Source organism: Corythoichthys intestinalis, chromosome 13 (assembly GCF_030265065.1).
Source record: "Corythoichthys intestinalis isolate RoL2023-P3 chromosome 13, ASM3026506v1, whole genome shotgun sequence".
Classification (NCBI taxonomy): Eukaryota; Metazoa; Chordata; class Actinopteri; order Syngnathiformes; family Syngnathidae; genus Corythoichthys; species Corythoichthys intestinalis.
The window spans coordinates 17763201-17781849 of NC_080407.1; the positions used below are offsets into that span (position 1 = coordinate 17763201).

The following is an 18649-nucleotide window of genomic DNA, read 5'->3' on the forward strand; positions in this document are numbered from 1 at the left end:
CAAGTCACACTTCGGTACGTACATCTGGAAAAACAGGAAAACAAAAAAATGTTTTTTTTATTGGCTAAAACTAAAAACCAGCTCTTATTAAAGTGTTAAATACACATAAGAAAACATTCAACTTTGTGTTTTTTGTTATAGCATTCTTTCATTCACAGTGTATGTGCAAAAATGGACAGCACATCCTTTTTTCCAGCAGGGCCGAGAACCAAAAGTGGTATTTGCCATGTGGCAAAATGGATTTTGCCAATTTTTTCCCATGTGGCAAAATGGATTTTGCCATGTGGCAGTTTTTTCCATGTGGCATTTTTTTGCCATGTGGCAAAATGGCTTTCGCCATGTGGCCTTTTTTTTAACATGTGGCAAAATGGATTTTGCCCATTCGGCATTTTTTTCCCATGTGGCAAAATTGATTTTGCCATGTTTTGCCATGTGGCAAAATGGATTTTGCCATGTGGCAGGTTTTTGCCATGTGGCATTTTTTTGCCATGTGGCAAAATGGATTTTGCCAATTTTTTCCCATGTGGCAAAATGGATTTTGCCATGTGGCAGTTTTTTCCATGTGGCATTTTTTTGCCATGTGGCAGAATGGATTTTGCCATGTGGCCTTTTTTTTAACATGTGGCAAAATGGATTTTGCCATTCGGCATTTTTTTGCCATGTGGCAAAATGGATTTTGCCATTTTTTGCCATGTAGCAAAATGGATTTTGCCATGTGGCAGGTTTTTGCCATGTGGCAAAATGGATTTTGCTATGTGGCCTTTTTTTTTGCCATGTGGCAAAATGAATTTTGCTATTTCTTTACATGTGGCAAAATGGATTTTGCCATTCAGCATTTTTTGCCATGTGGCAAAATGGATTTTGTCATGTGGCAGTTTTTGCCATGTGGCAGCTTTTTTGCCATGTTGCAAAATTGATTTTGCCACGTGGCATTTTTTTGCCATATGGCAAAATGGATTTTGCCATGTGGCATTTTTTCTTTGCCATGTTGCAATTTTTGCCATGTGACATTTTTTTTGCTATGTGGCAAAATGGATTTTGCCATGTGCCTTTTTGCCATGTTGCAAAATATATTTTGCCACGTGGCATTTTTTTGCCATGTGGCATTTTATCTTTGCCATGTGGCAGTTTTTGCCATGTGGCAAATTTGATTTTGCCATGTGGCATTTTTTTTTGCCATGTGGCATTTTTATTGCCATGAAAATCAATTTTGTCACATGGCAAAAAAAAGGCCACTTGGCAAAATCAATTTTGTCACATGGCATAAAAATACCACATGGCAAAATCAATGTTGCCACATGGCTAAAAAAATGCCACATGGCAAAAACGATTTTGCCACATGACAAAAAAATGCCACATGGTGAAATCCATTTTGCCACATGGCATAAAAAATGCCACATGGCGAAATCCATTTTGCCACATGGCAAAAAAAATGCCACATGGCAAAACCCATCTTGCCACATTGCATAAAATGCCACATGGCAAAATCCATTTTGCACCATGGCAAAAAAAATGCCACATTTTGGCATTTTGGCAAAAAAAATGCCACATGGCAAATACCACTTTTGGTTCTCGCTGTCACTCCTTCTTTGTTTGGATCGACTGAGGTAACCATTAAAGTCAGGTAGCAGTCGCCAATGTTGCGCATGAACGCATTCATATTTTGGGCGAACGTGAACTAAACACATCATATTTTTGTATCATTAACATTACTGTGAACGCGCTCATTCTAGCGGTTGTGAGAGGCATTCATAACCATGTCCCTTGTCAAGTACTAGTGTTGTGCAGCAAAGAACATACATGACAACTGCGGTAGCCCACATGTGATGTCAACTCTTTTTTTTTTTATGCACCGTTAACTCCCGTGAACCTAGGGTGATCATGTGACATCTCACATCATAATAATTAAACAAGTTGCATCATAAACATACTTCAACATGAATACAGCATAAATAATTGCTTTCCTTTGTGTGCGCTAAGTACATAATTCTTTTATTTATAAAAAAAATTCAGTGTTTACTTTGGAGTCGTTGCATTCGTGGCCATTTGTAACATTACGCGCATGTGCAGAGGCTGTAGTTTCTGACGGGGTAAAAAAAAAAAAACTGACAGTACAAAACACTGGCCCAGTACCAATATTTAAGTGAGTTTTCAGAACAGGTCAGGACAAAAGAACTACAAAAGTGTTTTTTGAACCATGAATTTTTGTTCAAAATTTTGAATTAAATTTCGGGTGGTTTTAGTTAAAGCAGAGACTGTTTTTTCATCTGTGTGATTTTGACAAAGATTTAATGGTGATTTTATGCAGAAATGTGAGAAATTCCAAAAAGTTCTGATAACTTTTCATACCACTGTATCTAGCGCCTATCAGCCGCACACGCACATCAGCGATTATAAAGCAAAGCCCGACAAGTGGGGAGCTTATCGGGCTGCGGGGAGGGCCTGGCACTCATCCCCACGCCCCAACCCTCTCTGCTTAGCACCCGGCGGGGGGTCAACGCACACACGCACGCACGCATAGGGATTCCACCCCCTGCTGAAAAAAACGCAGCTTCTGTATTGTGCTGCCGTGTTACTCTTCTTTTCGCAGCCAAAGAAATTGAGCCGTGAAGACGTCTTGAAAGGATGTTGTTGTTGTTTTTACGCATAGGAAGTAGAAAGACACGTGTTCATGTTTAAATATAAGCATGGTTTGAAGTCAATGATTAAAATGCAAATGGAGTAACTCAGAGGGTGGGCAAAGTTTTATGGTAATTTCTCTTAAACAGATAGATTTCTATGTTTCTATTTTTATTGTGTTTTATTATTCATAATGAACGATCATATCAATTTTGAAAAATGTATTGCCAAAATAAAATTTGGGGGGAGTTGTAATGTCCTTATGAATAGTATTCTTGGACCGGCGCGGACCACGGGCTACACCTTGCGCACACTTGGGATAACCCGATAAGGATTGTAAGTGAACGTTCAGGTACTTTTTAATGGTATTTGTAGCGAATTTTTGGCATTGAAAGTGACATTTTGAATCCCTCTTGGCTATATTGTCTGTGAGCAACAATGTTTGTGCTGAGTTAGCCGTCCCCACTGATGCTTTTGCTATTGTTGTGTGATCTTTAGAGGTTTGTTCTCTCCACCTGCCGGTGTTAAACACACACAGAGGGCCATGGGACCTCCACAGCTGGCCGACGGGCACGTGTCCTAACCTCGGTGACTGAGACGGCAAGGGTCACAGGTTGCCTTCCGACAGATGTGTGTTTGTATGGTCGCGTGGGGGCGGAACGGAGCCTTTTTTTCTTGCAGGGGAATCACGTGGCCCCTAATGTGACGACGAACACGAGCAAAGAAGAAGGGAGGGGCGCCAGGGCCCAGGCGTGTGCCGGGGTCATGCGGGTTAGAGGTCGAGGCAACGGACAAAAGAGCCGACTGCTGCGCTCCTTTTGCCTCTTCGCGAGCGTTTTATTACGCGGCGAGCTGGCATTTACAGAGGAGAGCGACTGCTGCTAATTAAAAAAGCTGGAAAAGGTTACAGTTGATTATGTGCGCTGATTGAAAAGCTGGAGCACTGCAACAAAAAAAACATAAAATTGGAGCGACAGCGAGAACGTAAAGTATTAGGTATGTGGCAAAATCGATTTCGCCATGTGGCATTTTTTTCGTATGTGGCAAAATGAATTTTGCCATGTGGTATTTTTTTGCTGCGTGGCAAAATGGATTTGTAAAGTGTATGGTCAAAAATCACAACCACATGCTTTTCTGCCACTCATAACGAATGGAAAATTTGGACGTTCATAGCCGTCAATGGAATAGCCTGACTTGGGTGCCAGTTGAATGTCAATGTAATGTAATGGTAAGCGTATGGTCAAAAATCACAGCCACACGTTTTTCTGCCATTTAAAATGAATGTAAAATTTGGACGTGCATGGCCTGCAAAAATGCCACATACCAAATAAAAATGCCACATACCAAAATCCATTTTGCCACATACCCCAAAAAATGTCACATGGTAATGGTAAGGCAAAATCCATTTTGCAACATACCAAAAAATGCCATATGGCAAAATCCATTTTGCAACATACCAAAAAAATGCTACAGGACAAAATCCATTTTGCAACATGCCAAAAAATGCCACATGGCAAAATCCAAAATGCCAAATGACTAAAAAAAATGCCACATGGCAAAAATGCCACATGCCAAAATCCATTCTGTACCATACCAAAAAAATGGCACATGGCAAAATCCATTTTGCCACATACCAAAAGAAAAAGCCACATACCAAAATCCATTTTGCCACATGCCAAAAACCATTTTGCCACATCCCCCAAAAAACGCCAAATGGATACATGACAAAAAATGCCACGTGGCAAAATCCATTTTGCCACATGCCAAAAAAATGCCACACGTCAAAAACCCTTTTGCCACATCACAAAAAAAGGCACATGGCAAAATCCATTTAGCCACATGAAAAAAAATGCCACATGGCAAAATCTATTTTGCCACATGCCAAAAAAATGCCACATGCCAAAATCCATTCTGCCACATACCAAAAAATGGCACATAGCAAAATCAATTTTGCCACATACCAAGAGAAAATGCCACATGGCAAAAACAATTTTGCCACATGCCAAAAAAATGCCACATGCCAAAAAAACTTTTTGCCACATCCCAAAAAAAACACCACAAGGCAAAATCCATTTCGACACATGACAAAAAATGCCACATGGCAAAATACATTTTGCCATATGGCAAAAATGAAAAAAAATGCCACATAGAAAAATCCATTTGGCCACATGGCTAAAAAATGCCACATAGAAAAATCCATTTGGCCACATGGCTAAAAAATGCCACATGGCAAAATCTATTTTGCCACATGGCAAAAAAATGCCACATGCCAAAATCCATTTTGCCACATGGCTAAAAAATGCCACATGGCAAAATCCATTTTGCCACATGCCAAAAAAAAGCCACATCCCAAAATCCATTTTGCCACATGGCCAAAAAAATGCCACATGCCAAAATCAAATTTTCCACATACCAAATGCCATTTTTTCTTCTCGGCCCTGCTGTAAAATTGTATAACTAAATGTGCCATTGAACAAGATGACTCAATTCTTCTCAGTTCATGAATGTGGGAATAAATCTAGTTGTTCTTAGCAAAAGACGTAAAACATGAACTGAAGTAGTTCTACTATGTATCTTTCCCATGATTCTGCTTACCTGTATTTTTCGGAATATAAGTCGCACCTGAGTATAAGTCACACAAGCCAAAAAATGCGTAATGAATTTGCATCGGAGTATAAATCGCATTTTTGGGGGAAATTTGATCAAATCCAACACCAAGAACAGACACGTCATCTTGAACGGCAATTTACAATAAAAATAGAAAACAGAACAACAGTACGGTAAGCTAACATTACATGATATTCCACGACTTGCAGCTTGTCATCTCCAAAATATGATTTTCTTTTCGGTGCCATTTTGTTCAGCCCTTCTCAGTCGCTTTTATAAGTGACCGCCGATGCTGAAATACAAACCTTGAGCACCCTCTTGCGGTGTAGTGTCAAAATTACACGTGAAATGATATCAAAATGTGTTAACAATTTCATTCATAAGTCACTCCAGAGCAGAGGTGGGTCATAATGCGTTACATTTACTCCGTCAATCCCACTTTAGAAGCTACTGACCAGTCTACATAACAGACACGACCAGTAAAATCCAATAGCTGGTCTCCCACCCTACAAGCCGCTTCTTTCTGGGAACCCCAAATACGGTAATCCTCATACATAGTACGCACGAGTAAAGTGAGGGATGGCGTGAAGATAGGAGTTCCACGGAAAATGCCTCGTTTGCCAGCTGGGAAAGGCATGAGATCATCGCCCCGTGCTACTCTGCGCCATTATCCCTCCCTAAACCCTGAAACTCCTCCCGTCTCTGCCTCCTATTATCCCCCCTCTTCCCAACCCGCCACACACTGTCACACACTCATCCCACTGTTCTGTTTATTGATGACTCAAGCTTGCCGTTTTCTTTCCGGATACACCGAATCGCTCCGGCACCTCGGGGCCTAATGGACTGATTTGGACTGTTTACAGCTGTGCTCTTTTCTACAATGACTCACAAAGGAACAAAGGGGCCTCTGTGTATGTGTGTGTGAGTGTTAGGGAGCTTCTTCGGTTCTTGTCAACAGGACCTACCGGGGTGTGCTAGACTTTTTCTTCGAAAGTTCTCCACGTCTTTCCTTTTTTTTCCACCCTTGCATTTAGTGTGTGGCAACTTTAAGGAGTCCCGGCTGGCTCGCCACTCCAGTCAGAGATCCAGGGTTGAAAAATTCCTGGATTAAGACAAAGAAAAACCAAAGAATGTCAAAAACTAATCTAAGAAACTAAAATATTGTTGATTTAAAACCATATAATCCTCAATCTGAACACTTCTGATCTAAACAAACACTGTCATGCTGGCGCCGATGCTAGCGCTAACACCATGAGACGTGGCAGGTCTGCAGTTTGACAGAAATGCTTTTTACTTTTTAACAAGCTACATAATATATCTGTATGAAGCACATTATATTAAGCCTAGTCCTTATATATAGTTGATTTAACTCCAAAAAGCACCTCAACCTGGAATGTTTTGTTTAAAAAAACAATTATCCTAAACTGTAACGCTAGCCGTAATGCTAGCACGAACACACTTCAATATCGTTGATGCAAGCCCAAAACACACCATAACTTGGAAGATCTTGATTAAAATAAAAATATCCTTAACGTTAACGCTAGCACAGATGCTAGCGCTAACACCACAAGACAATGGCAGGTCTGCAGTTTCACAAAAATGCTGTTTAAATTTTACCAAGCTAAATATCTGAACAAAATATGTTAACCCTAGTCCTTAAATATACTTGATTTAACCCCAAAAAGCACCTCAACTTGGAATCTTTTGATTAAAATAAAAACACAAATCGCGTAAACTGTAACGTTAGCAGTTATGCTCGCACTACCAACTTCAATATCGTTGATGCAACTCCAAAAAGCACCTTAACCTGGAAGATCTTGATCAAAATAATAAGATTCTAAACTGTAATGCTAGCAGATGCTAGCGCTAACACCATGAGACGTAGCGGGACCGCAGTTTGACGGAGATGCTTTTTAAATTTTAGCAAGCTTTATAACATATCTATTTAAAACATGTTATATTAAGCCTAGTCCTAAAATATAGTTGATTCAAACCCCACAAAAAACACCTTAACCTGGAATCTCTTGAATAAAATAAAAACAAATTTATTGTAAACTATAACGGTAGCAGTTATGCTAGCACAAACATCTTAAATATTGTTTATGTAACCCCAAAACACACCTTAACCTGGAAGATTCTGATTTAAATAATAATATCCGAAACTGCAACGCTAGCACTGATGCTAGCGCTAACACCATAAGGCGTGGCGGGTCTGCAGTTTTACAGAAATGCTGTTTAAATTTTGCCAAGCTACACATCTGTATAAAATATGTTAAGCCTAGTCCTTAAATATAGTTAATTTAACCCCCAATAAACAACTCAACCTGGAATCTCTTGTTTAAAATAAAAACAAAATTATCCTATACTTTAACGCTAACAGTTATGCTAGCGCTAACAACTTAAATATTGTTGATGCAACCCCAAAACACACCATAACCTGGAAGATCTTGATGAAAATAAAACATACTAAACTGTAACACTAGCAGAGATGCTAGCGCTAACACCATGAGGCGTGGCGGGGCTGCAGTTTTACAGAAATGCTGTTCACATTTTAGCAAGCTACATAACATATCTGCAAAAAATAGTTTAAGCCTCGTCCTTAAATATAGTTGATTTAAACCCTCCAAAAAACACCTCAACCTGGAATCTCTTGATTAAAATAAAAACAAAATTAACGTAAACTGTAACGCAAGGGGTTATGCTAGCGCTAACAACTTAAATATTGTTGATGCAACCCCAAAACACACCTTAACCTGGAAGATCTTGATCAAAATAAAAATATCCGAGACTGTCATGCTTGCACAGATGCTACCGCTAACACCATGAGACGTAGCGGGTCTGCAGTTTTACAGAAATGCTGTTTAAAATTTACCAAGCTACACATTTGTATAAAATATGTTAACCCTAGTCGTTAAATATAGTTTATTCAACCCCAAAAACGACTTCAAACTAGAAGCTTTGGTTTAAAATAAAAACAAAATTATCCTATACTTTAACGCTAGCAGTCATGCAAGCACGAACAACTTCAATATTGTTGATGCAACCCCAAAACACACCATAACCTGAAAGATCTTAATTAAAAATAAAAAGATCCTAAACTGTAATGCTAGCACAGATGCTAGCGCTAACACCATGAGACGTAGCAGGACTGCAGTTTGACGGAGATGCTTTTTAAACAAGCTTGATAACATATCTCTATAAAACATGTTATATTAAGGCTAGTCCTTGATTCAAAAAAAAAAACACCTCAACCTGGAATCTCTTGAATAAAATAAAAACAAATTTATTGTAAACTATAATGCTAGCAGTCATGCTAGCACTAACAAGTTAAATACTGTTGATGTAACCCCAAAACACACCTAAACCTGGAAGATCTTGATTAGGATAAAAATATTCTAAACTGTAACACTAGCAGAGATGCTAGCGCTAACACCATGAGGCGTGGCGGCTCTGCAGTTTTACAGAAATGCTGTTTACATTTTAACAAGCTACATAACATATCTGCATAAAATAGTTTAAGCCTAGTCCTTAAATATAGTTGATTTAACCCCCCCCCAAAAAAACACCTCAACCTGGAATCTCTTGATTAAAATAAAAACAAAATTATCGTAAACTGTAACGCTAGGAGTCATGCTCGCACAAACAACTTAAATATTGTTGATGCAACCCCAGATCTTGATTAAAATAAAAATATCCTAAACTGTAATGCTAACACATATGCTAGCATTAACAGCACGAGACATGGCGGGTCTGCAGTTTCACAAAAATGCTGTTTAATTTTTAACAAGGTACACAACATATCTGTAGTTGATTTAACCCCCCCCCAAAAAAACTCAACCCGGAAGTTCTTGATTAAAATAAAAACTAAATTATCCTTAACTGGAACACTCGCAGTTATGCTAGCAGTATCAACTTCAACTTAACAAGCTACATAACATAGCTGTATAAAACATGTTATTTTAAGCCTAGTCCTGATTGAACCCCCCAAAAAAACACCTAAACCTGGAATCTCATGATTAAAATTAAATCACGATTATCCTATACTGTAACACTAACGGTTATGCTAGCACTAACAACTTAAATATTGTGAATGCAACCCCAAAACACACCATAACCTGGAAGATCTTGATTAAAATAAAAAGATACTAAACTGTAATGTTCACACAGATGCTAGCACTAACACCATGAGATTTGGCGGGTTTTCAGTTTTACAGAAATTCTGTTTAAATTTTACCAAGCTACACATCTGTATAAAATATGTTAACCCAAGTCCTTTAATATACTTGATTTAACCACAAAACTCACCTCAACCTGGAAATTATTAAAATCTTTAGAAAAATTATCGTAAACTGTAACGCTAGCAGTTATGTTAGCACTACCAACTTCAATATTGTGAATGCAACCCCAAAACACACCATAACCTGGAAGATCTTGATTAAAATAAAAAGATCCTAAACTATAATGCTAACACAGATGCTAGCACTAACACCCTAAGAAGTAGCGAGACAGCAGTTTGACAGAAATGCTGTTTAAATTTCAACAACTTAGATATCTGAATAAAATATGCAAAACCTAGTCTGTAAATACACTTGATTTAACCCCCCAAAAACACCTCAACCTAGAAGTTCTTGATTAAAAAAAAAAACACAATTATCCAAAACTGTAACGCAAACACTTATGCTAGCACTACCAACTTCAATATCGTTGATCCAACTCCAAAAAGCACCTCAACCTGAAACATTTTAATTAAAATAAAAACAAAAATGTCCTAAACTGTAATGTAGACTTGTCCGATAATGACTTTATTGGGGTTCATCCGATATCCCAATATTGTCAAATTCCAAAAATTCGATCCCGATATATGCATTCCTGTACCCAGCGTATTATAACTAAGCATCTTATTTTGGAGACATCTAATGGTCAAAAAGCATAACTGCTGTGCTAAACAGTGACCAGCCCTTGTACAAAGGCTTCTCCATTCACTATGAAAGCAAAATGCATATGTTTATATAAGTATAATCCAATATCATTTTAAAATGCTTTTATCAACTCAACTGTAATGCAAGCACATAACAAAACAACATAAAGTTCACAATGAAATGAAGTGCCATGTACTGTATGTAGCTAACACATGTTAGCATTCCCCAGAAAACAATCACAGGAAATCTTCCAAAGATACAAAATGACACTGAAATAGTTACTTTTCGCACTATAAGGTGCACCTGACTATAAGCCGCCACCCATCAAATGTGACACGAAAACGGCATTTGTTCATAGATAAGCCGCACTGGACTATAAGCCGCAGCTGGCCTCACTGTATTATGGGATATTTACACGCCAAAGATATTAACCAATAACACTTAATTAGACAGCGGCATTATACGACGGTCGTAAGACCAAATGAACCCCCATGAAGCTTTGAACCAATTGGCTGCAAAGCTTTATTGCTTCAAGAAGCTTAATTTGGCCATCACTGCTCCCTTGAGGGAGACAGTGAACCTCTGCTGCCACCTGCTGTCAATACTGTTGTTGTCGTCCAACATGCCTCCTAGCATGCATTGCAGCACAACATATGTAAATAATAATCAAAATTCATGTTCTGTGCTAATTATTACTTCAGTTACTGTTCTTGTTGTTTCATTAATTGCTACTTATGGTATTTGGTAACACTTTATTTGAGAGGGGCATCATAAGACTGTCATAAGACCAAATGAACCACCATGAAGCATTGAACCAAATGGCTGCAAAGTTGCATTGCTTCAAGAAGCTTCATTTGGCCATCACTGCTTCCTTGGGGGAGACGGTTAACCTCTTCTGTCAACACTGTTGTCATTCAACATGCCCCCTAGCATGCATTGTAACGCTACAAATGTAAATCACAATCGAAATTCATGCTCTGTGCTAATTATTTCTTCAGTTACTGTTCTAGTTGTTTCATTAATGCTAGTTATGGTATTTGGTAGCACGTTATCCGACAGTGGCGCCATAAGACTGTCATAAGGCAATCATAACTCTGACATGACACTGTCATGAGCATTAATGAATGCTCATAACGCATGTCATTTAATGTTATTCGGCAAATTATCTCTTTGGAATGGATGGATGTAAAAGATCTGAGCTGGATAAATGGAGGAACATAATTTGCCTGATGACACTTAATGGTATCTGTCATAAGCAGTATTCAGTATCAGTAATGCCCATGTTTGTGTCATATCATAGCTATGACGGTGTTATGACAGTCTTATGATGCCCCTGTCAAATAAAGTGTTACCAAATACCATAACAAGCAATTAATGAAACAACTGGAACAGTAACTGAATAAATAGGTAGCACAGAAATATGAATTTTGATTGTTTCCAGCTTTCAAAATGGAGTCAGTACAAGGGGTTAAGACTAAGGCAGGGGTTCCCAAACCTTTCCATATCGGGCCGTTGTGGGTGCTGGATTTCTTTCCAACAAAACAGGAAGACATATGTGTACCAATCTGGTGTTTTACAAGTGTAATCAGTTGATTGAAGTCAGGTGCTGCTTGTTTTAGCAGAAACCTCATTGATTAAACGGTCTGTGATCGATCAGTAGGAACAAAAACCAGGACCCACAGGGGTCCTTGAGGACCGGTTTGGGAACCACTGGACTAAGGTGAACGCGCGGAGTTTGGCCTTTTGGCCAGGTTGTCGAAGTTTCGTCGGCCCGGGTCTTTGGATTTAGGGCAGGGTTCACCAAATCTGGACCTCGATGCCATCTATCCTGTCGTGTTTTCTACGTCTCTCTCCCCTAACACACCTGAATCAAATGATTAGGTGATCAGCAACCTCTCCAGAAGCCTGATAATGATCCTGATTATTCAATTCAGGTGTGTTGGAGGAGGGAGACATGGAAAACACGACAGGAAAAGTGGCTCCGACGTCCGGATTTAGTGAACCCTGGTTTAGGGTTTAGGGTTAGGGCTCCAATGTGATTCTGGCGGTTCGGCTGGCTTGATTACGGCAATTTGGCTGACAGGTCAGAGTCCTTCAGCTTATAACAGATGTTAGATCAAGATCAATTATGACGGTCTTATGACAGTCTTATGATTCCACTGTCAAATAAAGTGTTACCAAATACCATAACAAGCAATTATTGAAACAACTCAAACAATAACTGAATAAATAGTTCGCACAGAACATGTATTTTGATTGTTATTAACATCTGTAGTGCTGCAATGCATGCTAGGAGGCATGTGTTACCTATTAACCCAAGTCCAAAAATTACGTTAAGTACTGAGCACAAGAGAATTGTAGCCCTCCCCCTTTTATCTCTTTCACCCTTGAACCTTTCACCCTGTCGCCTTACGTTCCTCCTGTCAGTAGTGCGTCTTTCCATGCATACCTGAGAGTATGAGTGCCTCCTCAGTATGTTTGACATCAAATTTCCACTCGGCGTGGTTCTAAAAGGCCTGTTTGTTTAGTGCAAAGCCCGGACGCGAGCCCCACTCGCCGATTAACTCGCCCGGGGAACAACACCCTGTTGGAATGTCTGGAATTCTCCACAACAAGGATTAGCTCATCCCTGTCTGTTGTCTCTGGCTTGTGTTTTTGTCATTCTTTCCCCCCGCGTGGGCTTAGAGATAGACCAACTGACGGACACACGCACAAAAGCCCCACCTGAAGGCCCCAGATACCAGGCCCGTTCCAAAGAACATTACTAGCGCATTGTCTCGCTAACCTGCCTTGATCTAGAAGCTATTTCGAACATCAGCAACATCAGAGGGAGATGAGAACAAAAGTCATGAATTCACTTTCGAGAGATTAAAGAGCCTTTTAATGGCAATGCAGTCTCAAACAAAGCACAATGGGTACGATTTACATTGAAATACCCCATTCGGGGACTCAAAGGTGCACTCTTGCCGCACCAAAAAGGCCAAAAACCTTAAAAACGCTATACTTGACATAGATTACATCTATATATAAAGATTTCTTACAGTTTGATTAACTTTAACAATAGAAAACACAAAAAGGAGGACACTTCTAAGCAGCTACCTATTCGAATTTTGCAGGTCAGCAACTTCACACAGTTTAATGTTATGCTAACTCTGATGCAGGTCAGACTTTCAGTAGCAAAATTAGTGGTGTGTTCCCCATATTCACAACATTGATGTTTTTTTTTACATTTCTTACAGCGGCTGCTGCTGGCTGAATAAAAAATTTTAATATCTACAATATACACCCTTGTCAGGAAGTCAATTTAAAATTAATTAATATTAATTTATAATTAATTAATAAAGTCAAATTAAACAACATACAGTATATTGATTTTTGATCAATTCTTGTTGATTTTGGGGCGTTTACTGATCAGGAGGTGACCGGGACATGTCCTCAAATGAATGTGAAGTGACTCAAAATCAACAGGAAGTGACTAGTAAATGCCCTAAAATGAACATGATGTGAGCAATAAATGCCCCCAAAACCTGGAAGACTGGCTGCCAATGCTCTGTTTCATTGACATTGAAGGCGCTAGACGTCTAATCAATCTTTGACCTTCCCAGTCAAAATGAATTGGACGTCGTGCGCCGTCAATGGCAACTAAAAAGGCATTATTCGAGTGAAAGATTTTGGTGGCAACCTTTTTCATACAGTACAACCTTTTTCAAACTACCGTAATTTTCGGGCTGATGGTTCAGTGGGGCTTTTTTGTTGATTTATTTGGGGAAATATTTAACACATGCCTCCTAGCATGCATTGCAGCGCTACAAATGTAAATAACAATCAAAATTCAGGTTCTATGCTAATTGTTTCTCCAGTTACTGTTCCAGTTGTTTCATTAATTGCTAGTTACGGTATTTGGTAACACTATATTTGACAGCGGCGTCATAAGATAGTCATAAGACGGTCATAATTGTGACATGACACCATCATGTGCATGACTGAATGCTTATGACCGATGTCATTCAGCGTCATCCGGCAAATTATGTCACTAACTCCATTTATGTTCAGCTTGGATCTTACATCCATTCAAAAGTGAGATAATTTCCCAAATGACACTAAATGACATGTGTTATAAGCATTCAATAATGCTCATAACAGTGTCATGTCATAATGAATGAATGAATGAATGAATGTTTTTTATTTGGACATGAGAAAAAAAAATCTGACAAACCAATTATGATACTTGAGACAGCAACAATATTTAACACAATAATAATAATAACAATAATATTAGAATTTATTCATTGTGTCCAAAAAGGAGTAGGGATGAAGCATTTGCTTCTTAAAACCTACCCCCCTTTTCAATTCCTCAATAGTATCAGTCCGCCCTATTTACCGGCGGTAATTAGGAAATAATGTAACCATATACAGTAGATAAGATGCAAGACAAAATAAAATACAATAAAAAGGATCAGCCAATAACAGATATGTGAAAACTCCCTGTATTAATACCCTTCCTCTTCCCTATACACTGTGAAAACCATGTGTTTGTACCACTTACTAAACTGGGTCATGCTTGGACATTGCTTGAGCCCTTCATCTAACTTATTCCACAGCCTTACTCCACGAGCAGAAACACAAAAACTTTTTAATGTAGTCCCTACCCTCTGATGCTGTAAGCTTCCCTCTCAAACTGTAATGACCTTCTCTGTTAAAAAACAACATCTGTATATTGCCAGGAAGTCACATGTGGATAATAATTATGATTGTCTTATGACATTCTCATGGCCCCATTGACAAATAAAGTGTTACAAAATACCATAAATAGCAATTCATAAAACAACTGGTACAGTAACTGAAGAATTAGCACAGAACATGAATTCTGTTTTTTCTTGAATTTTTGTAGTTTTTATTTGTACATACATTACACTTGTTGCGCTGCAATGCATGCTAGGATGCATGTTGAATGACAACAGTGTTGACAGCAGGTGGTAGCAGAAGTTGACTGTTTCCCCCAAGGGTGCAGTGATGACCAAATGAAGCTTCCTGAAGCAATGAAGCTTTGCAGCCAATTTGTTCAAAGCTTCATGGTGGTTTATTTGGTCTTATGACAGTCTTATGACGCCACTGTCAAATAAAGTGTTACCAAATACCATAACTTGCAATTAATGAAACAACTGGAACAGGTACTGAGGAAATATTTAGCCTAGAACATGAAATTTAATTGTTATTTACATCTGTAGCACCGCAATGCATGCTAAGAGGCATGTTGGATGACAACAGTGTTGACAGAAGGTGGTAGCAGAAGTTGACTGTTTCCCCCAAGGGAGCAGTGATGGCCAAATGAAGTTTCTTGAAGCAATGAAGCTTTGCAGCAAATTGGTTTTAAGCTTCATGGTGGTTCATTTGGTCTTATGACAGTCTTATGACGCCACTGTCAAATAAAGTGTTACCAAATACCATGACTTGCAATTAATGAAACAACCGGAACAGTAACTGCGGAAACATTTAGCAAAGAAGATGAAATTTGTTTTTTTACATCTGTAGTGCCGCAATGCATGCTAGGAAGCATGTTGGACAACAACAGAGTTGACAGCATGTGGCAGCAGAGGTTGGCTGTCTCCCCCAAGGGAGCAGTGAAGGTCAAATGAAGCTTCTTGAAGTAATGAAGCTTTGGTTCATTTGGTCTTTAGTCAGTTGTATGATCCCTATGTCAAATAAATTGTTACCGGTTGATATCTTTTGGTTTAAATATCCCATAATACAGTGAGGACAGCTGCGGCTTATAGTCCAGTGTGGCTTATAGTGTGAAAATTACGGTATTTGCAGCAGTATAATACAAATAAATAGTGATTTTGGGATTTTTTTTTTCTTTAGATCGTCTCCCACAGTGGTCATGCTCCTAATGTCAAAACTTCAAACCCGCCCATCATTTCTAAGTGGGAGCACTTGCAAAATCGCAGGGTGTTCAAATACTTATTTTCCTCACTGTATTTCTTTTTAATTTTCCATTAAATAAAAGTGCAAATAACCTAAGACTGTGCTGAAATATCTGCATTACAACTGCTCTTATTGCTTGAATTATTCAACTATGTCAACATCTTGGAGCTTCTGAATTAAAACAATGCTTGGTCAATAGCGCACTCTTGTGGGCAGTTTCAGACTAGCAGTAAAAGAAAAAAATATATACATATACGTGTATACACAAATCATAAATGATAGCAAAACTGTCAGACGATTTTTTTTTTTTGCTTTGCCACCTTCAATAAAACTGTTTTGACTTATCATATAAGCTCCATGTGACTTTAATGTTACAATCCTTCCTGACAAAAAGTCACTTGTATTTCCCCTTCACTGCAAATTGACGTGACCTACAGTTGTGGTCAAAAGTTCACATACACTTGTGAAGAACATAATGTCATGGCTCTCTTGAGTTTCCAGTTATTTCTACAACTCTGATTTTTCTCTGATAGAGTGATTGGAACAAATACTTCTTTGTCACAAAAAAGATTCATGAAGTTTGGTTCTTTTATGACTTTATTATGGGTGAACAGAAAAAAGTGATAAAATCTGCTGGGTCAACAATATACGTACAGCAGCGCTAATATTTGGTAACATGTCCCTTGGCCATTTTCACTTCAATTAGGTGCTTTTGGTAGCCATCCCCAAGCCTCTGGCAAGCTTCTGGTTGAATCTTTGACCGCTCCTCTTGACAGAATTGGTGCAGTTCAGTTAAATTTGATGGCTTTCTGACATGGACTTGTTTCTTCTGCATTGTCCACAAATTCTCAGTGGGGTTTAAGTCAGGACTTTGGGAAGGCCATTCGAAAACCTTAATTCTAGCCTGATTTAGCCATTCCATTACCACTTTTGATGTGTGTTTGGGGTCATTGTCCTGTTGGAACATCCAACTGCGCCCAAGACCCAATCTTCGGGCTGATGACATTGGGTTATCTTGAAGAATTTGAAGGTAATCCTCCTTCTTCATTATCCCATTTACTCTCTGTAAAGCACCAGTTCCATTGGTAGCAAAACAGCCCCACAGCACAATACTACCACCACCGTGCTTGATGGTAGGCATGGTGTACTTGGGGTTAAAGGCCTCACCTTTTCTCCTCCAAACATATTGCTGGGCATTGTGGCCAAACAGCTCGATTTTTTGTTTCGTCTGACCACAGAACTTTCCTCCAGAAGGTCTTATCTTTGTCCATGTGATCAGCAGCAAACTTCAGTCGAGCCTTAAGGTGCCTCTTTTGGAGCAAGGGCTTCCTTCTTGCACGGCAGCCTCTCAGTCCATGGAGATGCAAAACACGCTTGACTGTGGACACTGACACCTGTGTTCCAGCAGCTTCTAATTCTTGGCAGATCTGCTTTTTGGTGATTTTCGGTTGAATCTTCACCCTCCTGACCAATTTTCTCTCAGCAGCAGGTGATAGCTTGCATTTTCTTCCTGATCGTGGCAGTGACAAAACAGTGCCATGCACTTTATACTTACAATTGTTTGCACTGTTGCTCTTGGGACCTGCAGCTGCTTTGAAATGGCTCCAAGTGACTTTCCTGACTTGTTCAAGTCAATGATTCGCTTTTTCAGATCCATGTATGTATATTTTTGACCCAGCAGATTTGATCACTTTTTCTGTTAACCCATAATAAAGTCATAAAAACCTAACTTCATGAATGTTTTTTGTGACAATGAAGTATCTGTTCCAATCACTCTATTGGAGAAAAATCAGAGTTGTAGAAATAACTGGAAACTCAAGAGAGCCATGACATTATGTTCTTCACAAGTGTATGTAAACTTTTGTCCATAACTGTATAACTAACATTGAATGAGGAAGTATCATACTGTACATACACTTTAAGGAAATAATTCTGGCATTTAATAGTTGTAACAAAACAGAACACTGTTTATTCTTGTTTATTTCCTTGTGGTAATGTTAAATAATGTTGACTGTCTTGTTTGGATTCCTAGAATTTTCTTGTTATTAAAGGAGTAACACAACAGTTCAGCAGGAAATTGACATTCTTTCACTTTATTATTGTTCAGTCAGTCATAAACGAGGGTTGAATCTGTCAAAGAAAAACCAAAAGTTCAAGATTTAAGAGGGTGGGGGGGGGGGTGGGGGGGGCGTACGACTCACTTGATGGCTTTTCCTTTGAACTGCATCGTCCTGTGCTTTGTCCTCTGATTTACTACAACAGGAAGTGTCCAGAATAGATACAACGATGTAAGACAATTCGACAATTACAATGAAATGAGATCTGCTTCCAAACTGCAATTTTATTTTTAATTTAATCCTATCTTTAATGTGAAAGTGTCTGAGGTGGGCGTATATTCAATCATTTTGGATATATTTAGTTTCAAATTGCATCCAGAAAGTGTCGAAATCTCATCAAAATTCCAAAATTTGAACCTGCTTACTCGGTCGCTCGGTGAAACAGTGTAGGACTGTAGCAGCGTACTTCACGTCGCTCCTTCGAACCTGTATATTATAACCACAAATTTTTTTTTTAAAAAC

The 18649-nt window shown here is 38.9% G+C and overlaps 1 protein-coding gene across 3 annotated transcripts in view; it reads right to left on the reverse strand.

Annotated features, from left to right (window-relative positions):
- LOC130929264 (ubiquitin carboxyl-terminal hydrolase 15-like) overlaps positions 1 to 18649 on the reverse strand; it is a 114892-nt gene that overhangs the window by 15050 nt on the left and 81193 nt on the right. For 2 of the 3 annotated variants that reach the window (XM_057856337.1, XM_057856336.1), the window contains 3 exons: positions 18553 to 18613; positions 18272 to 18323; positions 17235 to 18200 (listed from right to left, as the gene is read on the reverse strand). In XM_057856337.1, coding sequence (XP_057712320.1) covers positions 18182 to 18200; positions 18272 to 18323; positions 18553 to 18613 — 132 coding nt within the window. In that variant the 3' untranslated portion in view covers positions 17235 to 18181. Of the gene's footprint in view, positions 1 to 6191; positions 6329 to 17234; positions 18201 to 18271; positions 18324 to 18552; positions 18614 to 18649 lie in introns of those variants that run through there. The other variant, XR_009066847.1, reaches the window with a different exon arrangement.